Raw genomic sequence first — 25,363 nt, forward strand, 5'->3', positions numbered from 1 at the left:
TAGAACTATCCAATCATAGCACAGTAGGGCGGGACTAGGCGGCAGAAGCAATCGATCTCGGCTTTCAGATTCAGACCTGTTTGTAGATCGAAGATAACAAATAAAGTATAAAGTCTCCTTCCTGTTCGCACGTTTCGACAGTGCTATTGTTTTGTTTTTTCCTCAAGGGTTGAATCTTGCAAATGCACTGAGCCTTTGGCAGCTTCAAACAGCACCAGTAATTGTAAAGGTCCAGTCTGTAGGATCGAGGAGGCAACAGGAGCAGAAGTGGAAAATAATGTTCAAGCACACAATATCTGTTGTGTCGTGTGTCAGGAATGAACAAAACTTCTTTAAAACTGAACTTGACAGGATGAATTTTTTTAAAAAAAGAGAAAAAGTAAATCAGCTTTTTTAGTCTGAAACTTTGTGGTGCTTGAGGAGGAAAAGTGCCTCAGTTATACTCTCATATTAGTGTCACATGTTCTCCATCAGCTCTGTGTGAGACCCTGGAATGAAGACGACAAGAAAAGACTTTGTTGGTGTTTGTTTATTCACCATGTAAAGCTTCAGTTTGTTCACACGTCCCATCAGTAAAGTCTGTTCAATGACTCTTGTTCAATGATTTCACTTCATCCACACAATCAGTTTGTTTGGATCTCAGCTACGTACAAGAAAATAATAAATGATCTTCCTCATATATTATTGAATTTGTGTGATGATTGGAACAACGACAGCTTTTGTTCTGCCAAACAAATAAATGTAAATGTGATTATAGATGAATTTAAACATGTACAAAGTGATGAGAACTAAATATGTAGGATAAATGAAGCTCTGCTGCTTTCTCTCTTTAGACTCATGCAGTGGAAGAGAAACAACAACATGCAAACACATCAGTGCAAATATTCAACACACATTTAGAGCACAGACAAGTTTATATCTTCATGCAGACAAATGTCAGTTGAGCTGAACAAAAGTCATCATGAGCAGTGAGAGCCTCCATGGTTAAACAGACACAGGAAGGAGCGCCACCTAAAGACACTCAAACATTTACACAACAACAGGTGAGAAGATGTCAAAGTACCGCCCATCATGTTTGATTGACAGGTGAAGACACCACACAACAATCAGGCACAAACATGAAGACAGAATAAGTTTAAGAGTTAAAACTCAGAATTTAGCTCACTGTCCCTTAAATGACTTCTGACTATCTGACTTTACTGAACTCAGCAGTGGAGTCAGAATAAACATTAACTCCAGCATAGAGAGGCTGAGTGAATGTGGTCTGGACTCTGTGGAGGAGAGTGATGGTTTCAGAGACGCTGTAGAAGGACAGAATACCTGCACTGTGATCCAGGTACACTCCAACTCTGGAGGACAGAGGACCTGAGACGGGAGTTTTGACATCGTTGTGATTAAAGTTATAACTGTCATTGAAACAATTTAACATCCAAGATTTGTCATTTCGTCCAAATCCACTCGCATGCCCTGCTCTGCTGATTTTGTTGTATGCAACTGCTACATCAACTCTCCCTCTCCACTCCAACTCCCAGTAACAACATCCAGTCAGACTCTCTCTACTCAGGACCTGACAACAGTAAGTGAATCTGTCTGGGTGACTAGAATAAGACCGTCGTTGACTCATTCTTGTTGCTTTTCTGTTCCCCTCAGATAATAACAGAAGTGTGTGTGCTGTGTTTGGATCCAGTGTGATTTCACGTGAATATCTTAAGAATCCAACTCTGGTCTTGTTCTCTGGTTGTGGGTTTGACAGTAAAACATCCACTTCAGTCACTGTCAGTGAGATGTTTGTCCATGTCTCTCTCAGGACGTCCTGTAGTTTGTCTCTGACCTCTGACACAGCTGCTGTCACATCCTCAAAGTATCTCAGAAGACGGATATTGATGCTGGATGAGTGTGTAGACTCACTGAGTGCTGACAGTGAGGGGTAGTTGTGTAGAAACTGGTTGTGATCCTCTGTGTGTGAGAGCTTCTTCAGCTCAGCGTCTTTCCTCTTCAGCTCAGTGATCTCCTGCTCCAGCTTCTCCTGAAGCTCTTTGACTCGACTCACTTCAGTTTCCTGCTGGGATCTGACCTGCTGCTTCACATCAGAGCGTCTTTTCTCCATGAGACGGATCAGCTGGGTGAAGATCTTCTCACTGTGCTCCACTGCTTTATCAGCAGAGCCATTGATGGCCTCCACCTCCTGTTGAAGCACCTTCACATCTTCCTCTCTGTCCTGGATTCTCTGCTGGATGTTTTGTCGACTCCCCTCCAGCTCTCTCTGCCTCTCAGTCCTCTTTTCTTCAGCTGACACTGTGTCGTGGCCTTTATGTTCGTCCACAGGGCAGAGATAAGCTTGGAGTCCAGTTTTCTTCAGTTCTTCCACCAAAAATGCTAACATGGTGTTTTTCACCACAACAGGCCTCGGTGTGAAGCTCTGCCTGCACTGAGGGCAGCTGTAGGTTTTCTTCTCATCCTCTCTGTCCCAGTGGGCTTTAATACAGTTCATGCAGTAGTTGTGTCCACAGGGAATAGTCACCGGATCCTTCAGCAGATCCAAACAGATCGAACAGGAAATTGCTTCCTCCTCCACCTGAACTCCTTTCTCCGCCATTTCACCTCTCACTGTGTCTGAGAGTGTTGCTCTCCTGAAGAATGAGAAATACCCATGAGATTAAAGAACTCTGTCATACATTTTTACAAGAAAACTCACTTACATAATTTACAAATAAAGGCAGGATGAGTAGAAAGTACTCCACTCAAGTCACAAAAACATTCACAGTATTAACCAGATCATATAAATTTTACTTTAAAAGCAAAAAGTAGCTTAAACTCTCCAAAAACAAACCTCAGCCGGCACAAAATGGCGGCTACGCTCGGTAACAATTTCAGGTAAAAGTACACTCAATATGCGTTGTTCTCTGTACTTCTGTTCTTGTGGACTTGAGAAACGTCATCAGCGCCGGACCAAGTACTGTTCCAATTCAAAGATCGCATCTGGCCAAGTACGGTCGAATACCCCGGATGTGTTCTTGCCTCGCCAATTTCATCGAGGATGCATTGGTGGAGACTTGTGTGGACTTTGGGAAGTTACATATCCCGGAATGCATTTCGTGATAGCAATGGCCGAGGAGCGGACCGTCCTCCCGTCCCCCGGGAGTTTGTTCTTCCAACTGAACTCCGCAAGTCCAGACTCCCGGGGTTCACAAGTTCGAACTTGGCGTACTGGGTATTGAGAAACGGCTAGAGGCTGTGTCCCAATTCAGGGTCTGCAGCCTTCGAAGGGCGCATTTGAAGGCCAATTTCGTCACAATGTCGCGCGCAGACTGTCACAATTCGAAGGCTCTTTCAAATGCGGCCTTCATTTCCCCTTTTTTGAGGACGCACCGCTACTATCCTTCGCGGCCTCCCATATCCCAAGATCCTTTGCGCGACGCTCAGTCCCGAAACACATGAGGTAAAGTATGAGACAATGGCGACATCAGGTGGCGCAGACATGACATTCAAATGTGACTCTTGGGTTTATACTGGGTGTTTACTCATTCGCACATCCAACGACAGATATGTTAAACTTCAAGGGACTATAAAACCTCCAAATTTTAACTTTCAGTTAAAATACGTAACGCTGGTAATGCTATGGTAAATAAAGTTGTTATACACCAATGGGTTAATGTTATTTTTGCAATGTTGAGGATTCAATTTATATTTGACACATTGCACACACGCATATAAATGTACACGTTTGATAGATTTGAACCAAAACAGACTTTAATGCATGAACATCTGGTGACGCAACCAGGAAATACTCCGAAGGCTAGACCGTCCAATTTAACAACGGTGGACGCGGCCTTCAAGGTCTCTCCGAAGGGACCCGGCCTCCGTGGGCCGCAAAGACCGCGCCCTTGAAGGATGCAGCCCCTGAATTGGGACACAGCCACACACACATACTCTACTAATCTCGACAAAAAACGTCCTCACAATGTAACACTAACCTCGTCTTAACACTCTTTAACATGTTAGCAAGTTCTTACATTCAAGTTAACGCGGTTTCTCCACAACATACCTGAAAATGTCGACAAAGTCTCACAGGAGTGTAGAGATGTTTCCTCAGCGAGGAATTTAGTATGCCGCGAATTTCTGTGTTGTTCCGACTTGTCCCACCCTACTGTGCTGTGATTGGCTAGTAGTCTCTATGCGTCCTTGTGATTGGAAGCTAAGCTGAGAGCATGGGTCGAGTCAATGACTACGAGCCAATCAGAGCATTGTAGTACTATCCAATCATAGCACAGTAGGGCGGGACTAGGCGGCAGAAGCAATCGATCTCAGGCTTTCAGATTCAGACCTGTTTGTAGATCGAAGATAACAAATAAAGTATAAAGTCTCCTTCCTGTTCGCACGTTTTGACAGTGATATTGTTTTGTTTTTGGTTTTTTCCTCAAGGGTTGAATCTTGTCGTTAAAGTGGACTCTCTTGTGGTAGTTTTTTCTTTTCTTCTTCAAAGATATAATAACGAATGCAAACCAACGGACTGGAGTCAAGCGTACATGTCAGCTATAGGTAATTTAAGTTACTGTGTCATGATGTAAAACTGTCTGATTTGGAGAGAAAAATGTAGCTTACTGAAAAATCAAGATTTAGGCACTGTTGAGGAGCCGCTGTCTGTCTTCTTTGACTTTCTATGAACAGTTCTGTGGAAAATGTGTCTTTTATTTGTGTCGATTTTCATATTCTGTTGGAGTTTATAATGATTGAAATTGTGTGTAATCACATTACATATAACAGCTGTGTTCTCCAAGCATCGTGTCCTTTGGGAATCCCCTTCCCCACATTATCCAGGTCTCTTATCGCCCCCGTCAAATAAAATGGAGGCTGACTGTTGATTAATCTGTTCATAATTATGGTTATTACTCTTGCCAATTTTTATATTATGCATTATATTAATTTTTACATTATTTTATTCATTTATATAGTTATTATTCTGTCATATCAGAAATATAACAGATTTAACTGGACAGTTGGAATATTGTTATCTGTAGTTTCCCAGAGAGCAAAAAAACAAATGTGAATATAGATTATATTTATGGGTGTTAAGCAAATACAGTAGTTAGAAATTTGACATTCAAAATGTTATTAGGTATCACAAACAGCAGCCAATCAGAAATGCTGAAAGATAAATCCTGTTTGAATTGTGTCATGAATCACACACGATGTTTGTGAATCTAGAAGATTAATTTCCAAGTCAATAATTTAATTTAAGTAAAATCTCATGTAGTTTTGTCAGAGAGCTACATCGCCTCGCTCAACACATCACCAACACCAACATGGAGCCAACTGGGCTCAGAAAAGGTAATAAATCTGCAGTATTTTCTACTATTCTTTAACAAAGAGGATCACTTTTTTAGAGTAATGTAAGTTTGACACCAATGATCATAATGTATGAACACAAACAGAAAGTTTGCTTTAACCTCTGCTACGTCCCTGGTCAGCAGGATGATGGCGCCCTCTTGTGATGTTCATCTGTTTTCTCACATAAAAACTGCACTGAGCCTTTGGCAGCTTCAAACAGCACCAGTAATTGGACATGTAAAGGTCCAGTCTGTAGGACTGAGGAGGCAACAGGAGCAGAAGTGGAATATAATGTTCAAGCACACAATATCTGTTGTGTCGTGTGTCAGGAATGAACAAAACTTCTTTACAACTGAACTTGACAGAATGTCTTTGTGGTGTTTGAGGAGGAAAAGTGCCTCAGTTATACTCTCATATTAGTGTCACATGTTCTCCATCAGCTCTGTGTGAGACCCTGGAATGAAATGTCAGTTGAGCTGAACAAAAGTCATCATGAGCAGTGAGAGCCTCCATTGTTAAACAGACACAGGAAGGAGCGCCACCTAAAAGAAACTCAAACATTTACACAACAACAGATGAGAAGATGTCAAAGTACCGCCCATCATGTTTGATTCACAGATGAAGACACCACACAACAATCAGCCACAAACATGAAGACAGAATGAGTTTAAGAGTTAAAACTCAGAATTTAACTCATTGTCCCTTAAATGACTTCTGTCTACTTGAGTTTACTGAACTCAGCAGTGGTGTTATAATAAAGCAAAACTCCAGCATAGAGAGGCTGAGTGAATGTGGTCTGGACTCTGTGGAGGAGAGTGATGGTTTCAGAGATGCTGTAGAAGGACAGAATACCTGCACTGTGATCCAGGTACACTCCAACTCTGGAGGACCGAGGACCTGAGACGGGAGTTTGAACATCATTGTGATTAAAGTTATAACCGTCATTGTCACAATCTAATGACCAAGATTTGTCATGTTGTCCAAATCCACTCACTGCTCTGCTGATATTCTTGTATGCGACTGCTACTTCACCTCCTGTTCCTCTCCACTCCACCTCCCAGTAACAACGTCCAGTCAGACTCTCTCTACTCAGGACCTGAGGATAACAGCCAGTGAATCTGTCTGGGTGACTAGAATAAGACTGTAGTTGACTGATGAATGTTACTTTTCTGTTCCCCTCAGATAATAAGAGCTTTGTGTTTGCTGTGTTTGGATCCAGTGTGATTTCACGTGAATATCTTAAGAATCCAACTCTGGTCATGTTCTCTGGTTGTGGGTTTGACAGTAAAACATCCACTTGAGTCACTGTCAGTGAGATGTTTGTCCATGTCTCTCTCAGGACGTCCTGTAGTTTGTCTCTGACCTCTGACACAGCTGCTGTCACATCCTCAAAGTATCTCAGAGGACGGATATTGATGCTGGATGAGTGTGTAGACTCACTGAGTGCTGACAGTGAGGGGTAGTTGTGTAGAAACTGGTTGTGATCCTCTGTGTGTGAGAGCTTCTCCAGCTCAGCGTCGTTCCTCTTCAGCTCAGTGATCTCCTGCTTCAGCTTCTCCTGAAGCTCTTTGACTCCACTCACTTCAGTTTCCTGCTGGGATCTGACCTGCTGCTTCACATCAGAGCGTCTTTTCTCCATGAGACGGATCAGCTGGGTGAAGATCTTCTCACTGTGCTCCACTGCTTTATCAGCAGAGCCATTGATGGCCTCCACCTCCTGTTGAAGCACCTTCACATCTTCCTCTCTGTCCTGGATTCTCTGCTGGATGTTTTGTCGACTCACCTCCAGCTCTCTCTGCCTCTCAGTCCTCTCTGCTGCAGCTGACACTGTGTCGTGGCCTTTATGTTCGTCCACAGAGCAGAGATAACAGACACACTGCTGATCAGTACGGCAGAACATCTTCATCACCTCATCATGACGAGAGCAGATGTTCTCCTGGAGGTTCTTGTAGGGCTCCACCAGCTTGTGTTTCTTTAACGGAGGTACATCATGATGTGGCTGGAGGTGTTTCTCACAGTAAGAGGCCACACACTGAAGACAGGAGTTGAGGGCTTTCCGTTTTCTCACAGTGCAGACATCACAGGCCACATCTTCAGGTCCAGCATAGCAGAGATCAGCAGGAGCAGCTTGGAGTCCAGTCTTCTTCAGCTCCTCAACCAAAAATGCTAACATGGTGTTTTTCACCACAACAGGCCTCGGTGTGAAGCTCTGCCTACACTGAGGGCAGCTGTGGGTTTTCTTCTCATCCTCTCTGTCCCAGTGGGTTTTAATACAGTTCATGCAGTAGTTGTGTCCACAGGGAATAGTCACCGGATCCTTCAGTAGATCCAAACAGATCGAACAGGAAATTGCTTCTTGCTCCAGCAGAACTCCTTTCTGCGCCATTTCACCTCTCACTGTGTCTGAGAGTGTTGCTCTCCTGAAAAATGAGAAATATCCATGAGATTAAAGAACTCTGTCATACATTTTTACAAGAATACTCACTTACATAATGTACAAATAAAGACAGGAAAAGTAGAAAGTACTCCACTCAAGTTACAAAATCATTCACAGTATTTACCAGATCATATAGATTTTACTTTCAATGCAAAAACTAGCTTAAACTCTCCAAAAACAAACTTCAGCCGGCACAAAATGGCGGCTACGCTCGGTAACAGTTTCAGGTGAAAGTACGGACGCCTTACACACATACACATACTCGACAAAAAACGTCCTCACAATGTAACACTAACCTCGTCTTAACACTCTTTAACATGTTAGCAAGTACTTACATTCAAGTTAACGCGGTTTCTCCACAACATACCTGAAAATGTCGACAAAGTCTCACAGGAGTGTAGAGATGTTTCCTCAGCGAGGAATTTAGTATGCCGCGAATTTCTGTGTTGTTCCGTCTTGTCCCACCCTACTTTGCTGTGATTGGCTAGTAGTCTCTATGCGTCCTTGTGATTGGAAGCTAAGCTGAGAGCATGGGTCGAGTCAATGACTACGAGCCAATCAGAGCACTGTAGAACTATCCAATCAAAAGTAGGGCGGGACTAGGCGGCAGAAACAATCGATCTCAGGCTTTCAGATTCAGACCTGTTTGTAGATCGTAGATAACAAGTAAAGTATAAAGTCTCCTTCCTGTTCGCACGTTTCGACAGTGATATTGTTTTGTTTTGTTTTGTTTTGTTTTGTTTTGTTTTGTTTTGTTTTGTTTTTTCCTCAAGGGTTGAATCTTCCAAATGCACTGAGCCATTGGCAGCTTCAAACAGCACCAGTAATTGTAAAGGTCCAGTCTGTAGGATCGAGGAGGCAACAGGAGCAGAAGTGGAAAATAATGTTCAAGCACACAATATCTGTTGTGTCGTGTGTCAGGAATGAACAAAACTTCTTTAAAACTGAACTTGACAGGATGAATTTTTTTAAAAAAAGAGAAAAAGTAAATCAGCTTTTTTAGTCTGAAACTTTGTGGTGCTTGAGGAGGAAAAGTGCCTCAGTTATACTCTCATATTAGTGTCACATGTTCTCCATCAGCTCTGTGTGAGACCCTGGAATGAAGACGACAAGAAAAGACTTTGTTGGTGTTTGTTTATTCACCATGTAAAGCTTCAGTTTGTTCACACGTCCCATCAGTAAAGTCTGTTCAGTGACTCTTGTTCAATGATTTCACTTCATCCACACACTCAGTTTGTTTGAATCTCAGCTACGTACAAGAAAATAATAAATGATCTTCCTCATATATTATTGAATTTGTGTGATGATTGGAACAACGACAGCTTTTGTTCTGCCAAACAAATAAATGTAAATGTGATTATAGATGAATTTAAACATGCACAATGTGATGAGAACTAAATATGTAGGATAAATGAAGCTCTGCTGCTTTCTCTCTTTAGACTCATGCAGTGGAAGAGAAACAACAACATGCAAACACATCAGTACAAATATTCAACACACATTTAGAGCACAGACAAGTTTATATCTTCATGCAGACAAATGTCAGTTGAGCTGAACAAAAGTCATCATGAGCAGTGAGAGCCTCCATGGTTAAACAGACACAGGAAGGAGCGCCACCTAAAGACACTCAAACATTTACACAACAACAGATGAGAAGATGTCAAAGTACCGCCCATCATGTTTGATTGACAGGTGAAGACACCACACAACAATCAGCCACAAACATGAAGACAGAATAAGTTTAAGAGTTAAAACTCAGAATTTAACTCACTGTCCCTTAAATGACTTCTGTCTATTTGAGTTTACTGAACTCAGCAGTGGTGTCATAACACCAAACATAAAGTCCAGCATAGAGAGGCTGAGTGAATGTGGTCTGGACTCTGTGGAGGAGAGTGATGGTTTCAGAGACGCTGTAGAAGGACAGAATACCTGCACTGTGATCCAGGTACACTCCAACTCTGGAGGACTCAGGACCTGAGACGGGAGTTTGGACATTGTTGTGATTAAAGTTATAACTGTCATTGTAACAATTTAATGACCAAGATTTGTCATTTCGTCCAAACAAAGATTCACTCCCTGCTCTCCTGATATTCTTGTATGCGACTGCTACTTCAACATTTCTCCCTCTCCACTCCACCTCCCAGTAACAACGTCCAGTCAGACTCTCTCTACTCAGGACCTGACACCAGTAAGTGAATCTGTCTGGGTGACTAGAATAAGACTGTTCTTTACTCATTCTTGTTACTTTTCTGTTCCCCTCAGATAACAACAGAAGTGTGTTTGCTGTGTTTGGATCCAGTGTGATTTCACGTGAATATCTTAAGAGTCCAGCTCTGGTCTCAGGCTCTGGTGACAGTAAAACATCCACTTGAGTCACTGTCAGTGAGATGTTTGTCCATGTGTCTCTCAGGACGTCCTGTAGTTTGTCTCTGACCTCTGACACAGCTGCTGTCACATCCTCAAAGTATCTCAGAGGACGGATATTGATGCTGGATGAGTGTGTAGACTCACTGAGTGCTGACAGTGAGGGGTAGTTGTGTAGAAACTGGTTGTGATCCTCTGTGTGTGAGAGCTTCTTCAGCTCAGCGTCTTTCCTCTTCAGCTCAGCGATCTCCTGCTCCAGCTTCTCCTGAAGCTCTTTGACTCGACTCACTTCAGTTTCCTGCTGGGATCTGACCTGCTGCGTCACATCAGAGCGTCTTTTCTCCATGAGACGGATCAGCTCGGTGAAGATCTTCTCACTGTGCTCCACTGCTTTATCAGCAGAGCCATTGATGGCCTCCACCTCCTGTTGAAGCACCTTCACATCTTCCTCTCTGCCCTGGATTCTCTGCTGGATGTTTTGTCGACTCCCCTCCAGCTCTCTCTGCCTCTCAGTCCTCTCTGCTGCAGCTGACACTGTGTCGTGGCCTTTATGTTCGTCCACAGAGCAGAGATAACAGATACAATGCTGATCAGTACGGCAGAACATCTTCATCACCTCATCATGACGAGAGCAGATCTTCTCCTTGAGCTTCTTGGACGGCTCCACCAGCTTGTGTTTCTTTAAAGGAGCTGCTTCATAATGAGACTGGAGGTGTTTCTCACAGTAAGAGGCCAAACAGACCAGACAGGACTTGACAGCTCTCAGTTTCCTCCCAGTGCAGACATCACAGGCCACATCTTCAGGTCCAGCATAGCAGAGATCAGCAGGAGCAGCTTGGAGTCCAGTCTTCTTCAGCTCCTCCACTAAATCTGCTAACATGGTGCTTTTCACCAGGACAGGCCTCGGTGTGAAGCTCTGCCTACACTGAGGGCAGCTGTGGGTTTTCTTCTCATCCTCTTCGTCCCAGTAGCTTTGAATACAGTTCATGCAGTAGCTGTGTCCACAGGGAATAGTCACCGGATCCTTCAGTAGATCCAAACAGATGGAACAGCAGAACTTTGCTCGGTCCAGTTGAATGTTTTGTTGAGCCATTTCACCTCCGAGTGTCGACGACTGTCTGAGATTCACTTCCTGAAAACTGAAACTAGTCTGAGCTCTGATCTGAACAACATGAGCTTCTGCAGTGAATGAGGCTCGTCAGCTCCTTCACTTCCTGGTTACACCCTCATTCAAAGTGCAGATCTGAAGGGGAGGGAACAAGGAGATATAGTGACAGAGTGGAGCTGCTGTGTTTGAGAGCAGGAAGAAGAGGGAGGGCTGATCCAGCTGTGGTTCACTCCAGGACGAGGAGCAGCTCTGTGACTCTGCACTTTGTTCGCTCATTTACAACGAAGCCTCAGTTAAAGCCTGCTCCACATTTGAGAACATCAAAGTTTTTAGTTGTGAAATATTTCTTGGCTCCTCAGGCTTTGCTGACGGCTCCATAGTTCTCTAACTCTTCCTCAGATTGTGCTCAGTTTTATTTTCCTGCTCATAAAAACAGTGGACCTTCAACAGGGAGTTATCAAACCAGCCTGTCATAAAACATTGAAGCTGCTGGAATATAATGTTCTCACGTTTAATGATCAACATTTGACCTGGATTCATTCTGTCATTTAAACTTCATCAAGTTCAGGAGTTTCTCTGCTGCTGACGTCTCGTGGCCTTTTTGCTCAGAGTAAATGTTTACAGAACAAATTCAACTTCAACAAAGACAGAAATTATTGTTGGAATAAAAATGTATTGTATGTTCATATTCACACAAAAGGAATCCAAATACTCTTAATAAAAAATGTAGCTGAGAAATAAATAAGTGACGTTCAGGACAAATAGTCAAACTGATGAACTGTTCCAGCTGACGGACCGACACTGTGAAGACACAAGATAATGTGTCAGAAGTATAAATAAAGTTTATGTTCTCTGTTTTTAAATGAAATCTATGGACGTGTTAAAGATCCAACGTCATGCGAAATACATGAGACAGCTGCTGGTGTTTGTTGTTTGTGGCGGTCAACCTAAGCGAAGCGCCCGGCGGCCGGCTCGTGCACTTCACCACATGTTGGCTCCACCCAGTCCCAGATTTAAAGGGGAGAGAAGAGGGAAGTATATGGACAGAGTGGATCTGTGTTTGAAAACAGGATGAGGAGGGAGGGTAACCAAGCTCTGATTCACTCCAGGAAAAAGGAGCGGGGGAGAAACTGTGTTTAAACTTGTTTACTCATTTTAAAACACTGGTCACTACAACATTTAGGAAGTAAAGTCTTCTTAAAAAGAGAGAATTTAGAAATGGCTTCCCAGTTTTCAACATTACTGAGTTATCCTGTATTTCATTTGATTGAACTTCTTATTGATTACAACTATTCAAATATAGTACATAAAACAGATAGTTGATCTCTGTGAAGGTAAAGAGCATCTCAAGCAGACAGCAGGACAGAGGCCTCAGGTGAGGGTCAAGATCGGTGGAGCATAGCGAGGAGACTCTGGATGAAGGCATCGACACTGACAGTGTAGTTAGAGCCACCCTGGATGTGGTGATGGTAAGCAGTAGCGCTTTGGAGACTGGCCAGGGGGACGACCTGACTGGCAGAGCCCCTCTGAAGGACGAGCTATAGGTCGACTATGTCGGCAGAAATCCTCTGAGACTGGGCAGGAGAATAACCAGAGTGGAGCTACTCTGGAGGATGAGCTGGAAGCCTTGTTAATGGAGCTGCTCTGGAGACCAGGCAGCAGGACAACAGGCAGGAAGACGCAGGCCAGACTGCTCTAGAAGCTGGCGACGAGGCAGGAGGTCAGGACTGGAATATAATTGCTGGAGTGCGACAGGATGGCTGACTGGAAGTCTGGGAGTTCGGGCAGGACCTTGATAGGGGTGGTCAACTGGAAGTCCGGAGGGTCAGGAGCAAGGACCAAGTGTCGTCTAGCCAACGACTGCGGACCAGGAACAGGTGTAGACTGGGCCACCGACTGCGGACCTGGTGGGTGGTGGTCTGTGAGTTAGACAGCTCAGTTTCTGCGGCAGCTCGGTAAAGACCAGGAGCAGGACAGCTGAGAGGCATGATGTCAGTGGGAGCCACGCCTTCCTTCCTAGAAGGTTGCTTCAGGGCAGGATCAGGCAGGGAATTGACTTGCTCTATGTTATCCATCTCATCAGCTGGGAGGAGGTTAGTGGTCTGGAGGCTCCAGGGCAAGGTCTAGCACAGGGGTCGGCAACCTTTACTATCAAAAGAGCCATTTTGGCATCTGCCCCTCACCAAAAAGATTATCTATAGGCCTAAATGAGCACTCATTTATAATTTCACATCATGTGTCAACTCTGCAACTCTCTGGGCTACTGATTCTTACAGTATAAGGTACTTTAACTTTGCATTTCCATTTCAATGATGCCATGTTTTGGTGCATTAATGAAACAAAGGAACTAGAGGACAATTAATTATTTTACATTTTCATGTAAAATGTTAAAAGCCAGAAGGAGCCACTGCAGAGGGGCAGAAGAGCTGCAGGTTGCAAATCCTTGGTCCGGCAGAAAAGAGACAGGAAGCCTTGACAACTTTTTTTGAGGGGACCAGCGGTATAGCTCAATGAGTTGGCCAGAAGACTCCTGGGAATTATAGGAGACGGCCGCAAGGATATGGTTTCAAGTTTTATTTCTGCAGATTAAAAGTTGATATTCTGTCAACGCCAAGTTCAACTGCAGTCAGGAAGCTTGTATAAATCAAAGATGTGACGGTAAGAGTGCTTCCTGGACCCAAATTCAGTTTGTTACAGGTTCCCTTTGGATAGGGTTTGACTTAAAAATCACAGGAAAACTCCAAGACACTCAATTTTAAACTACTGAAATGCCTTTATTGTCCTGGAATTTCGGCATCAAGCCTTCGTCAGGGAGAGACGCATTTATTTTTTAGATATAACATCACCATGAAAGGTGAAAAACTGCCTATATGTGCTAATATTGGTCTGAAAATTTGATTAGCTTAACATTTGCTGGTCAGCTTTATACAAGACTCTGGTTTAAGACAAGGAGAAAATATTTGGGTCATTTTTTAAAGTTTTATTCATCATATAGACCGTAAAATTCCAACTCGTGTACAATGATTTCACTTCAACCACGTGATCAATGTTTTTCCTTTTACCACAATCTCAACCATGGACGAGAAAATGATTATCTTATTGATTATGATCAAGTTTATTACAGTTTTAATGATACCTCATAGAACCACATTGTCTGTCAAATTGTAAAACATTTGATCTGTGAGAAAGAAAAAAGAATATGTACAGATTTCTTCACAAATGTACAAAGTGGTAAACCAACATATCTACAATACAGGAAGGTCTGCTGCTTTCTCTCTTTGGAGTGGAAGAGAAATATCATACAAATACCTCAAGACAATCTATTGGATTTCACATGCTGAACATTAAACAACATGCTTGATCATACTCAAAGGTGTATACAGTACACCTGATGCTCAGTGGAAACAAACTGCTGGCAGTTTGATACTTTGCAGCTTCAACTCAACAACTCTAACCAGCAGCTACAGCAACCTCAAGAGGCCCAAAACTGAAAACAAAGCCACCTCTATGCGGAGACACTGCCTGCCAGGAGAGGGCAGCACTATAAAATGATTCTTACAGCTCCCGCTAAATGAAGAGCAGCAGCTCCATGTAGCTCACAGTTCAAAAAGCTGTTCTGTCTATGTGAGTTTACAGAATTCAGCAGTGTCGTAATAAGTAGAACAGAAGCAGAGTCCAGCGTAGAGAGGTCGAGAGAATACGGTCTGGACTCTGTGGAGGAGAGTCATGGTGTCAGAGGAGACGCTGTAGAAGGACAGAATACCTGCACCGTGATTCAGGTACACTCCAACTCTGGAGGACGGAGGACCTGAGACGGCAGTTTTGACATTGTTGTGATGAAATTTATAACTGTGACTGTCGCATCTTAACGCCCAAGATTTTTCATTGTATCCAAGAAAACATGCGTCCCACCGCCCTTCTCTGCCGATACTTTTGTATGCGACAGCTATATAAATTGCCCCCGCTTTCCACTCCACCTCCCAGTAACTACGACCAGTCAGACTCTCTCTACTCAGGACCTGCCACCAGGCAGTGAATCTATCCGGGTGAAAAGGAATCTGAACGTACTGTTCTTCACTCATTAATGTTGCTTTTCTGTTCCCCTCAGATAATAACAAATCTGTGTGTGCTGTGTTTGGATCCATGGTGATTTCATGTGAATATTTTAAGAATCCAGCTCTGGTCTCAGGCTCATGTGGCAGTAAAACATCCACGTCAGCCAGTGCCAATGAGATGTTTGACCATTTATCACACAGAACGTCCTGTATTACATCGCTGACTTCTGACACAGCTGCTGTCATATCCTCAAAGTAGCTCAGGGTATGGAGATTGATGCTGGAAGGGAGTGTAGACTCACTGAGTGCTGACAGTGAGGGGCAGTTGTGTAGAAACTGGTTGTGATCCTCTGTGTGTGAGAGCTTCTTCAGCTCAGCGTCTTTCCTCTTCAGCTCAGTGATCTCCTGCTCCAGCTTCTCCTGAAGCTCTTTGACTCGACTCACTTCAGTTTCCTGCTGGGATCTGACCTGCTGCTTCACACCAGAGTGTCTTTTCTCCATGAGACGGATCAGCTCGGTGAAGATCTTCTCACTGTGCTCCACTGCTTTATCAGCAGAGCCATTGATGGCCTCCACCTCCTGTTGAAGCACCTTCACATCTTCCTCTCTGTCCTGGATTCTCTGTTGGAGGTTTTGTTGACTCACTCTGAGCTTTCTCTGCCTCTCAGTCCTCTCTGCTGCAGCTGACACTGTGTCGTGGCCTTTATGTTCATCCACAGAGCAGAGATAACAGATACACTGCTGATCAGTACGGCAGAACATCTTCATCACCTCATCATGACGAGAGCAGATGTTCTCCTGGAGCTTCTTGTAGGGCTCCACCAGCTTGTGTTTCTTTAACGGAGGTACATCATGATGTGGCTGGAGGTGTTTCTCACAGTAAGAGGCCACACACTGCAGACAGGAGTTGAGGGCTTTCCGTTTCCTCACAGTGCAGACATCACAGGCCACATCTTCAGGTCCAGCATAACAGAGATCAGCAGGAGCAGCTTGGAGTCTAGTCTTCTTCAGTTCCTCCACCAAAAATGCTAACATGGTGTTTTTCACCACAACAGGCCTTGGTGTGAAGCTCTGCCTACACTGAGGGCAGCTGTGGGTTTTCTTCTCATCCTCTCTGTCCCAGTGGGTTTTAATACAGTTCATGCAGTAGCTGTGTCCACAGGGAATAGTCACCGGATCCTTCAGTAGATCCAAACAGATCGAACAGGAAATTGCTTCTTGATCCACCTGAACTCCTTTCTCCGCCATTTCACCTCTCACTGTGTCTGAGAGTGTTGCTCTCCTGAAAAATGAGAAATACCCATGAGATTAAAGAACTCTGTCAAACTATTTACAAGAATACTCACTTACATAATGTACAAATAAAGACAGGATGAGTAGAAAGTACTCCACTCAAGTTACAAAAACATTCACAGTATTCACCAGATAATATAATTTTTACTTTCAATGCAAAAACTAGCTTAAACTCTCCAAAAACAAACTTCAGCCGGCACAAAATGGCGGCTACACTCGGTAACAGCTTAAGGTAAACGTACACATACTCTACTAGTCTCGACAAAAAACGTCCTCACAATGTAACACTAACCTCGTCTTAACACTCTTTAACATGTTAGCAAGTTCTTACATTCAAGTTAACGCTGTTTCTCCACAACATACCTGAAAATGTCGACAAAGTCTCACAGCAGTGTAGAGATGTTTCCTCAGCGAGGATTTTAGTATGCCGCGAATTTCTGTGTTGTTCCGTCTTGTCCCACCCTACTGTGCTGTGATTGGCTGGTAGTCTCTATGCGTCCTTGTGATTGGACACTAAACTGAGAGCATGGGGCGAGCTGATCAGAGCACTGTAATACTATCCAATCATAGCTGAGTAGGGCGGGACTAGGCGGCAGAAGCAATCGATCTCAGGCTTTCAGATCCAGACCTGTTTGTAGATCGAAGATAACAAATAAAATATAAAGCAAACATTTTAACATTTACACGTTTTTAGCATTTTAACAATTTAAAAACTGTTTAGAAAAACGATTTTATGGTTTCAGAGGGTTTGGAGATGGCTCCCTCGTTTTCAACGTTACTGAGTTGTCAAGCAAATCAGTTTAACTTAAGCAAATCGTTTTTAACTTTTTTTGATTGATTACAATAACTACAATTCCTGTACAATTATCCTACACGAAATACTAATAACTGCTGCAAAAAATGAAACTCCAATAATGTAAGAAAATATAATGAAACTATATTATTTAGGAATGTGAATTTGAGCACAAAGTGTATTTTATTGTTAGATGCATTTAAAAAAGTCATACAGAATGTGAACGTTTTGCTCTCACTAGGCTGAAGGACACAATTTACATGCATGGAGGAAGGGAGACTGGAAAGTAGGGGTGTGAATCTTTGGGTGTCTCATGATTCGATTCGATTCCGATTCTTAGGGTCACGATTTGATTCAGAATCGATTCTCGATTCAAAAATTGATACAGTGCAGTGTGTTAAGGCAAATTATGGCATCAAAACAATACAGTTTGTATAAATAATGTGATTTTTAAACAAACTGATTCCAATGATGTAATCACACAAATGCAAACATTAAAAAAAGGTAACATTTATTCATGCCAAACAAATAAAAACTTACTTACTGTACAAGAAATAACTTGCATAAATAAAATTGCCTAAATAAAAGCTTAGGCCAGCTGCCTTTTTCTCCCAGAAGTTAGAAATATAAACTGTACACAAATAACACAAATTGGTGTTTTGTGTGATTTTTCAAAATAGAATAAATAAATAAATAAAATTAAAAAAATCGATTTTTGAAGTTTATGAATTGATTTAGAATCGTGATTCTTATGTGAATCGATTTTTTCCCCCACCCCTACTGGAAAGGCTTGGGTAGTACAGTAATCATATTGTAGAGCCAGGTAAAAACATTTAAGTGAATGTGTGTCTGGAAATGTCACATTCCAGCCATTTGCACTTGTAATTGCTTAGAGGTTTTATAAGCACTTAAGTCAGTGTGCATAAGAAAAGGTCACATTCCAGACTCAATGGGCCATATACAGCCATTCACACTTACATTCATATTCCAGCTTCATCACACTTAACATACAGTGTTTTCAGGGGTAGGGGAGGACAGCCTAGTGACACCTTAACAAAACAAAGTTAAACACTGATAAACCTCCAAAATGTAGCTGTGCCTGTCAGTATGTCCTTACTTGGGATAACGCAGAAAATGCAACATACCTGTGCTTTTGTATAAAGTGACTTTCCTGCGTTGACAAACTTGGATGACATTCAAACACACTCAGGCTTGGATGAGTTAAAAAAATATTTATTTTTTGAAGCAGAACATACCAATATAAGACACAATATATGTGTACAAGACAAAAAAGTTATTACAATAATAAAACTAGGAAAATGTACATCTGTGCAAATTGTATGTCTGCTTTAGTTGTATAAAGGATTTGAGAGTGCAAAACAAAAGGTTCACTTCACTTAAAAAAAAAATAAAAATAAAAAATAGCATAGCCAGTAAAGGTGAGGTGACTATGCATTCCATTACAAACACTGAATTAAGGGTTCATTTTGACCAAACCAGAGTTGGTAATTGATGGAATAGTTGAAAGAAAAAAACAAGGTAATTTTGGTGAATCTTATTTTGCTCCTGTAGAGTTTGAATTCAGTGTGTTTGACGACGATAACATTTCTGTTTCTGCAAATGGAGTCTGGAGTCGTTAGCGCCACGTCTGTCCCTGTGTAGATCCTTTTATATCTTCATGTTGTCACAGAATCAGGATAATAATCCTTACTAATTACTTTAAATCTAAATTTGACATAAAAATACATGTTTCTGCGATTAAACCACTGCTTTCTTACCGTCTTTAGCTTGTGATCTCTTGCACAAAAATCATCTGGGCTCCTAATCATGTTTCTCAATAGAGCACAGACAAGTTTATATCTTCATGCAGACAAATGTCAGTTGAGCTGAACAAAAGTCATCATGAGCAGTGAGAGCCTCCATGGTTAAACAGACACAGGAAGGAGCGCCACCTAAAGAAACTCAAACATTTACACAACAACAGATGAGAAGATGTCAAAGTACCGCCCATCATGTTTGATTGACAGGTGAAGACACCACACAACAATCAGCCACAAACATGAAGACAGAATAAGTTTAAGAGTTAAAACTCAGAATTTAACTCACTGTCCCTTAAATGACTTCTGTCTATTTGATTTTACTGAACTCAGCAGTGGATTCATAATAAACAAAAACTCCAGCATAGAGAGGCTGAGTGAATGTGGTCTGGACTCTGTGGAGGAGAGTGATGGTTTCAGAGACGCTGTAGAAGGACAGAATACCTGCACTGTGATCCAGGTACACTCCAACTCTGGAGGACCGAGGACCTGAGACGGGAGTTTGGACATTGTTGTGATTAAAGTTACAACTGTCATTGTAACAATTTAATGACCAAGATTTCTCATTTCGTCCAAACAAAGATTCACTCCCTGCTCTCCTGATATTCTTGTATGCGACTGCTACTTCACCTCCTCTCCCTCTCCACTCCACCTCCCAGTAACAACGTCCAGTCAGACTCTCTCTACTCAGGACCTGAGGATAACAGCCAGCGAATCTGTCTCGGTGACTAGAATAAGACTGTGGTTGACTGATGTATGTTGCTTTTCTGTTCCCCTCAGATAATAACAGCTGTGTGTGTGCTGTGTTTGTATCCAGTGTGATTTCACGTGAATATCTTAAGAGTCCAGCTCTGGTCATGTTCTCTGGTTGTGACAGTAAAACATCCACTTCAGTCACTGTCAGTGAGATGTTTGTCCATGTCTCTCTCAGGACGTCCTGTAGTTTGTCTCTGACCTCTGACACAGCTGCTGTCACAGCCTCAAAGTATCTCAGAGGACGGATATTGATGCTGGATGAGTGTGTAGACTCACTGAGTGCTGACAGTGAGGGGTAGTTGTGTAGAAACTGGTTTTGATCCTCTGTGTGTGAGAGCTTCTTCAGCTCAGCGTCTTTCCTCTTCAGCTCAGTGATCTCCTGCTCCAGCTTCTCCTGAAGCTCTTTGACTCGACTCACTTCAGTTTCCTGCTGGGATCTGACCTGCTGCTTCACATCAGAGCGTCTTTTCTTCATGAGATGGATCAGCTTGGTGAAGATCTTCTCACTGTGCTCCACTGCTTTATCAGCAGAGCCATTGATGGCCTCCACCTCCTGTTGAAGCACCTTCACATCTTCCTCTCTGTCCTGGATTCTCTGCTGGATGTTTTGTCGACTCACCTCCAGCTCTCTCTGCCTCTCAGTCCTCTCTGCTGCAGCTGACACTGTGTCGTGGCCTTTATGTTCGTCCACAGGGCAGAGATAACAGATACACTGCTGGTCAGTACGGCAGAACATCTTCATCACCTCATCATGACGAGAGCAGATGTTCTCCTGGAGCTTCTTGTAGGGCTCCACCAGCTTGTGTTTCTTTAACGGAGGTACATCATGATGTGGCTGGAGGTGTTTCTCACAGTAAGAGGCCACACACTGCAGACAGGAGTTGAGGGCTTTCCGTTTCCTCACAGTGCAGACATCACAGGCCACATCTTCAGGTCCAGCATAGCAGAGATCAGCAGGAGCAGCTTGGAGTCCAGTCTTCTTCAGCTCCTCCACCAAAAATGCTAACATGGTGTTTTTCACCACAACAGGCCTTGGTGTGAAGCTCTGCCTACACTGAGGGCAGCTGTGGGTTTTCTTCTCATCCTCTCTGTCCCAGTGGGTTTTAATACAGTTCATGCAGTAGCTGTGTCCACAGGGAATAGTCACCGGATCCTTCAGTAGATCCAAACAGATCGAACAGGAAATTGCTTCTTGATCCACCTGAACTCCTTTCTGCGCCATTTCACCTCTCACTGTGTCTGAGAGTGTTGCTCGCCTGAAAAATGAGAAATACCCATGAGATTAAAGAACTCTGTCAAACTATTTACAAGAATACTCACTTACATAATGTACAAATAAAGACAGGATGAGTAGAAAGTACTCCACTCAAGTTACAAAAACATTCACAGTATTCACCAGATAATATACATTTTACTTTCAATGCAAAGACTAGCTTTAACTCTCCAAAAACAAACTTCAGCCGGCACAAAATGGCGGCTACACTCGGTAACATTTCAGTAAACGTACACATACTCTACTAAAAACGTCCTCGCAACGTAACACTAACCTTGTCTTAACACTCTTTAACATGTTAGCAAGTTCTTACATTCAAGTTAACGCGGTTTCTCTACAACATACCTGAAAATGTCGACAAAGTCTCACAGGAGTGTAGAGATGTTTCCTCAGCGAGGAGTTAAGTATGCCGCGATTTTCTGTGTTGTTCCGCCTTGTCCCACCCTACTGTGCTGTGATTGGCTAGTAGTCTCTATGCGTCCTTGTGATTGGACACTAAACTGAGAGCATGGGGCGAGCCAATCAGAGCACTGTAATACTAGCCAATCATAGCTGAGTAGGGCGGGACTAGGCGGCAGAAGCAATCGATCTCAGGCTTTCAGATTCAGACCTGTTTGTAGATCGAAGATAACAAATAAAATATAAAGCAAACATTTCTGTTTTTATTATAATACATATATTTTACTTATTACACCTCTGTACTTTTCTTGATGTAGGAATTTACATGCAAAATTTTTGTTGTCTTAGGTCCTACATTGGTGGATATGTAAGAAACAACACATTTACAGAGATGTTAGTTATGACTGCAATCACTGATGCAGACAATAAGGCAAGAAACAATACAACAAAATAACACAACAGAACGATTTCTGCAGTCTGAAACATGTGTAGGTTGAAGCTGCAGCTTTTTATTCCTCCCTTAATGAAAACAGTCAAATACTCTCTGACCACAACAGCTGTGACATCTGCAGATTTAAACACGTTCTTTAAAAACAAGTATTTATGTGTCTAGTTAGTTTGAAAAAAGATCTGATAGAAACCCAAGCTGAAAGAAAAACCTCCCAGCTTCCTTTATTAGCATCTCTCATCTACTTCAGCTCACAGAACTCAGCAGTGGCTCCATTATAACCACTAAACCACAGTCCAGCATAGAGAGGCTGAGTGAATGTGGTCTGGACTCTGTGGAGGAGAGTGATGGTTTCAGAGACGCTGTAGAAGGACAGAATACCTGCACTGTGATCCAGGTACACTCCTATTCTGAAGGACAGAGGACCTGAGACGGGAGTTTTGATGCCGTTGTGTCTGAATTTATAACTATTACTGCAGTTACACTCTAACGCCCAAGACTTGTCATTAAATCCAAGTGCGCACTCGTTCATGGAGCCTGCTCTGCTGATATTCTTGTATGTGACTGCCATTATAACTCTTTTCCTGCTCCACTCCACCTCCCAGTAACAACGTCCAGTCAGACTCTCTCTGCTCAGGACCTGCCGCCATCGAATGAATCTATCTGGGTGACTAGAATAAGACTGTTCGTCCCTCATTAAAGTTGCTTTTCTGTCCCCCTCAGACAATAACAGCTGTGTGTTTACGGTGTTTGGATCCAGTGCGACTTTATGTGAATATTTTAAGAAGTCTGCTCTGGTACTGGGCTCTTGATGTGCCAGTAAAACATCCACTCGAGTTTCAGTCAGTGAGATGGCGTCCAACTCCTGCTGAAGGACCATCAAATCTTCCTCTCTGTCTTGGAGGTTTTGTCGGCTCACCTCCAGCTCTCTCTGCCTCTCAGTCCTCTCTGCTGCAGCTGCCATTGTGTCGTGGCCTTTATGTTCATCCACAGAGCAGAGATAACAGTGGGTTTTAATACAGTCTCTGTGTCCACAGGGAACAGACGCTGTGTCCTCCAGCAGACCAAGACTGATCGAACAAGAGAAGGTTTCTCGGTCCAGCTGAAGTCCTCTCTGCGCCAGTTCACCTCTCAGTGGTAGTTGGAGAGCGTGATGCCCCTAAAAATAGAGGTCATGAGAGTGATACGGTGAAGTCTCATCTATTTATTTATTTCATTCAAAAGTACAATAATTTACGAATAAAGATATTTACAGGAAATTGGAGAGCAGGCTAACATACATAGACAATAACGTTACAAGTCAGGATAGTTGATCGAAAGTTGGGGTGGGCTGATTATCAAGGCTGATATTCTGTCAGATTGCAGATATAATAAACTAATTCACACAATGTCCCGTCTATAACAACATCTGATTGGTTATATGTCACAAATAAAAGCCTATGAACACTAAATAATATGAATATGCAAAGTAATTAAATGTGTCAAATAACGTGGTCAGGAACTGTAAAGTACCAGGAAATGGAAATACTCAAGTAAAAGTACCTCAAAATTTTACTTAAGTTTATTCCATCGCTGGTTGTTCGAAATGTTGAGATAGTTTTTACTGCAAATGAATATTGGTCCCATGTATCAGTTGTCAGCCTCCTTGATTTCTAATAATCAGTATCCTCCCTGAAAAAGCCACGTCGGTCGACCCCGACTCGAAGGTCATACTTGAGTAAAAGTAAAGATATCATATTAAAATACAAATAGAACGTGATTCAAAGTCTGCAAGTATCTGATATTTAATTTACTTTAGTATCAAAAGTAATTTTCTGGCGAAAAAAAAGTTAGTAGTTTTTTTTCATTTATTTTTTTTATCTGTCAATAAAACAAGTTAATTCAAACATTCACTGATTAAGCTCTGATGCAGCATGTAATCCAAAAAATTAACTAGTAACTAAAGTTATCAAATTAATGTAGTGACTTTACAATATTTGCCTCCAAAATGTAGGAGTGGAAGAATAAAGTGCCAGAAAATGGAAATACTCAAATAAAGTACCTTAAAATTGTACTTAAGTACAGTACTCGAGTAAATGTACTTACTTACAGTATTTACTTTCACTCAGTTAACTGTCAAGAAAGATTTAGCCCATTAAAATGTCACAATGTCAACAGTGAAAAACACATTTCCGTGTGTGTACATTGACACAAAATGGCGGCGCAGGTACAGGTCAGGTTCAGGTAACGAGCTGGTTTCACGCACTTTTATTTCCGTCACTCTCAACTACATTGAACTCTAACTTATTAAAAACGTCACGTTAACATTGTGTTGACACGTTAGCAAACTGTAACTGCCTCGTCGACTCTGTTAAAGACCCACAACAAACCTGAGAAGGGAGAGAAAGAGTCGCAGCAGCGATCAGAAGATGTTCAGAACTTTGACAACATGCAGCAGATACACGGGGAAGACAGGAGCAATCGATCTCAGTCCATCAGATCAAGACCACACCGTAGATCACAGATGACAACTATAAAGACTCAAATAGACAGTAAAATAACCAGTGATTTTATAGTTTTAAACCATTCTGTGACGATAGTCAATCCCATGAGTGTTACTTTTGAATGTATATTGTTTTTAACCACATCAACAGTGTTCAGACCCTCCCCTCTGCGTGGTACTGAACTGTAAGTTTCACTTTCTGAGAACTGAAACAAAACCTGAGTTTCTTTAGTTGCTGATCATTTACTGATATTCACTGGAAGAGGCTCGTCAGCTCCTGCTGTGTTACATGTTGGTCACACCCATCTGCACATAGAAATCAGTGAGGGGGGAGGAAACAAGAATATATGTGCACAGAGTGGAGTGAAGCTGGCCAACAAATAATAATATGAAATATTAAAAACAGGACAGTTTTCCTCCTGAAACATCACAAAGTTCAGAGCAGAACAGCTTTTGTCAGCCAGTTTGTGTAACTAAAACAGCTTTGTCACAGAGAAATAAGCTTTTCTCGAGTTTTCTGTCACTTGTTGCTTTAAATAACCTATAAATGTGTCTTTACTGATGTTGTTTGAAGCTGCCAAAGGCTCAGTGAAGTTTCTACATGTCTTCCTGCAGTGAACATCACAACAGGTAAATAAGTGAACTGTGAAAACTGATGCAGGACACAAAAGGGCGCCGTCATCCTGCTAACCAGAGATGTAGTGGAGGTTAAAGCAGCTCCTCTCACTTTGTCTGCATGTTATTAAGATGATCAGAAACTTTATAAATGTGTCATATATCATGGACCTCTGTAAGTCCAGAGTCCAGATG

At 42.4% G+C, this 25,363-nt stretch overlaps 4 protein-coding genes across 7 annotated transcripts; all 4 read right to left on the reverse strand.

Annotated features, from left to right (window-relative positions):
• Positions 1-196: 196 nt before the first annotated feature.
• LOC311266450 (tripartite motif-containing protein 16-like) lies at positions 197-6,017 on the reverse strand. Of its 4 annotated transcripts, XM_084368823.1 has the most exons (3): positions 4,046-4,744; positions 1,832-2,630; positions 197-488 (listed from the first exon to the last, which is right to left on the reverse strand). In XM_084368823.1, exons 2-3 carry the CDS (start codon positions 2,594-2,596, stop codon positions 471-473), a joined length of 783 nt encoding a protein of 260 aa, XP_084224949.1. In that variant the 5' UTR covers positions 2,597-2,630; positions 4,046-4,744; the 3' UTR covers positions 197-470. The 4 variants fall into 4 exon arrangements, with proteins under 4 accessions (XP_084224949.1, XP_084224948.1, XP_084224946.1 ...); XM_084368822.1 differs by lacking the exons at positions 197-488; positions 4,046-4,744 and adding an exon at positions 5,448-6,017 and having other exon boundaries at positions 512-2,630; XM_084368820.1 differs by lacking the exon at positions 197-488 and having other exon boundaries at positions 512-2,630.
• A 22-nt stretch (positions 6,018-6,039) lies between these two features.
• Positions 6,040-11,477, reverse strand: LOC311266028 (uncharacterized protein). Its single transcript, XM_084368214.1, is given in 3 exon segments — positions 6,040-7,748; positions 9,562-11,257; positions 11,260-11,477. Coding segments are annotated over 3 exon segments (3,441 nt in total). The 5' UTR covers positions 11,303-11,477; the 3' UTR covers positions 6,040-6,046.
• A 2,725-nt stretch (positions 11,478-14,202) lies between these two features.
• LOC311266440 (tripartite motif-containing protein 16-like) lies at positions 14,203-17,029 on the reverse strand. Its single transcript, XM_084368810.1, has 2 exons — positions 16,949-17,029; positions 14,203-16,574 (listed from the first exon to the last, which is right to left on the reverse strand). Exon 2 carries the CDS (start codon positions 16,538-16,540, stop codon positions 14,858-14,860), a length of 1,683 nt encoding a protein of 560 aa, XP_084224936.1. The 5' UTR covers positions 16,541-16,574; positions 16,949-17,029; the 3' UTR covers positions 14,203-14,857.
• Positions 17,030-18,595: 1,566 nt separating this feature from the next.
• LOC311266445 (E3 ubiquitin/ISG15 ligase TRIM25-like) lies at positions 18,596-21,643 on the reverse strand. Its single transcript, XM_084368815.1, has 2 exons — positions 21,570-21,643; positions 18,596-21,207 (listed from the first exon to the last, which is right to left on the reverse strand). Exon 2 carries the CDS (start codon positions 21,171-21,173, stop codon positions 19,506-19,508), a length of 1,668 nt encoding a protein of 555 aa, XP_084224941.1. The 5' UTR covers positions 21,174-21,207; positions 21,570-21,643; the 3' UTR covers positions 18,596-19,505.
• Positions 21,644-25,363: the final 3,720 nt, after the last annotated feature.

The sequence above is a fragment of the Pagrus pagrus genome (assembly GCF_965226575.1).
Source record: "Pagrus pagrus genome assembly, chromosome: 12".
Taxonomy (NCBI): domain Eukaryota; kingdom Metazoa; phylum Chordata; class Actinopteri; order Spariformes; family Sparidae; genus Pagrus; species Pagrus pagrus.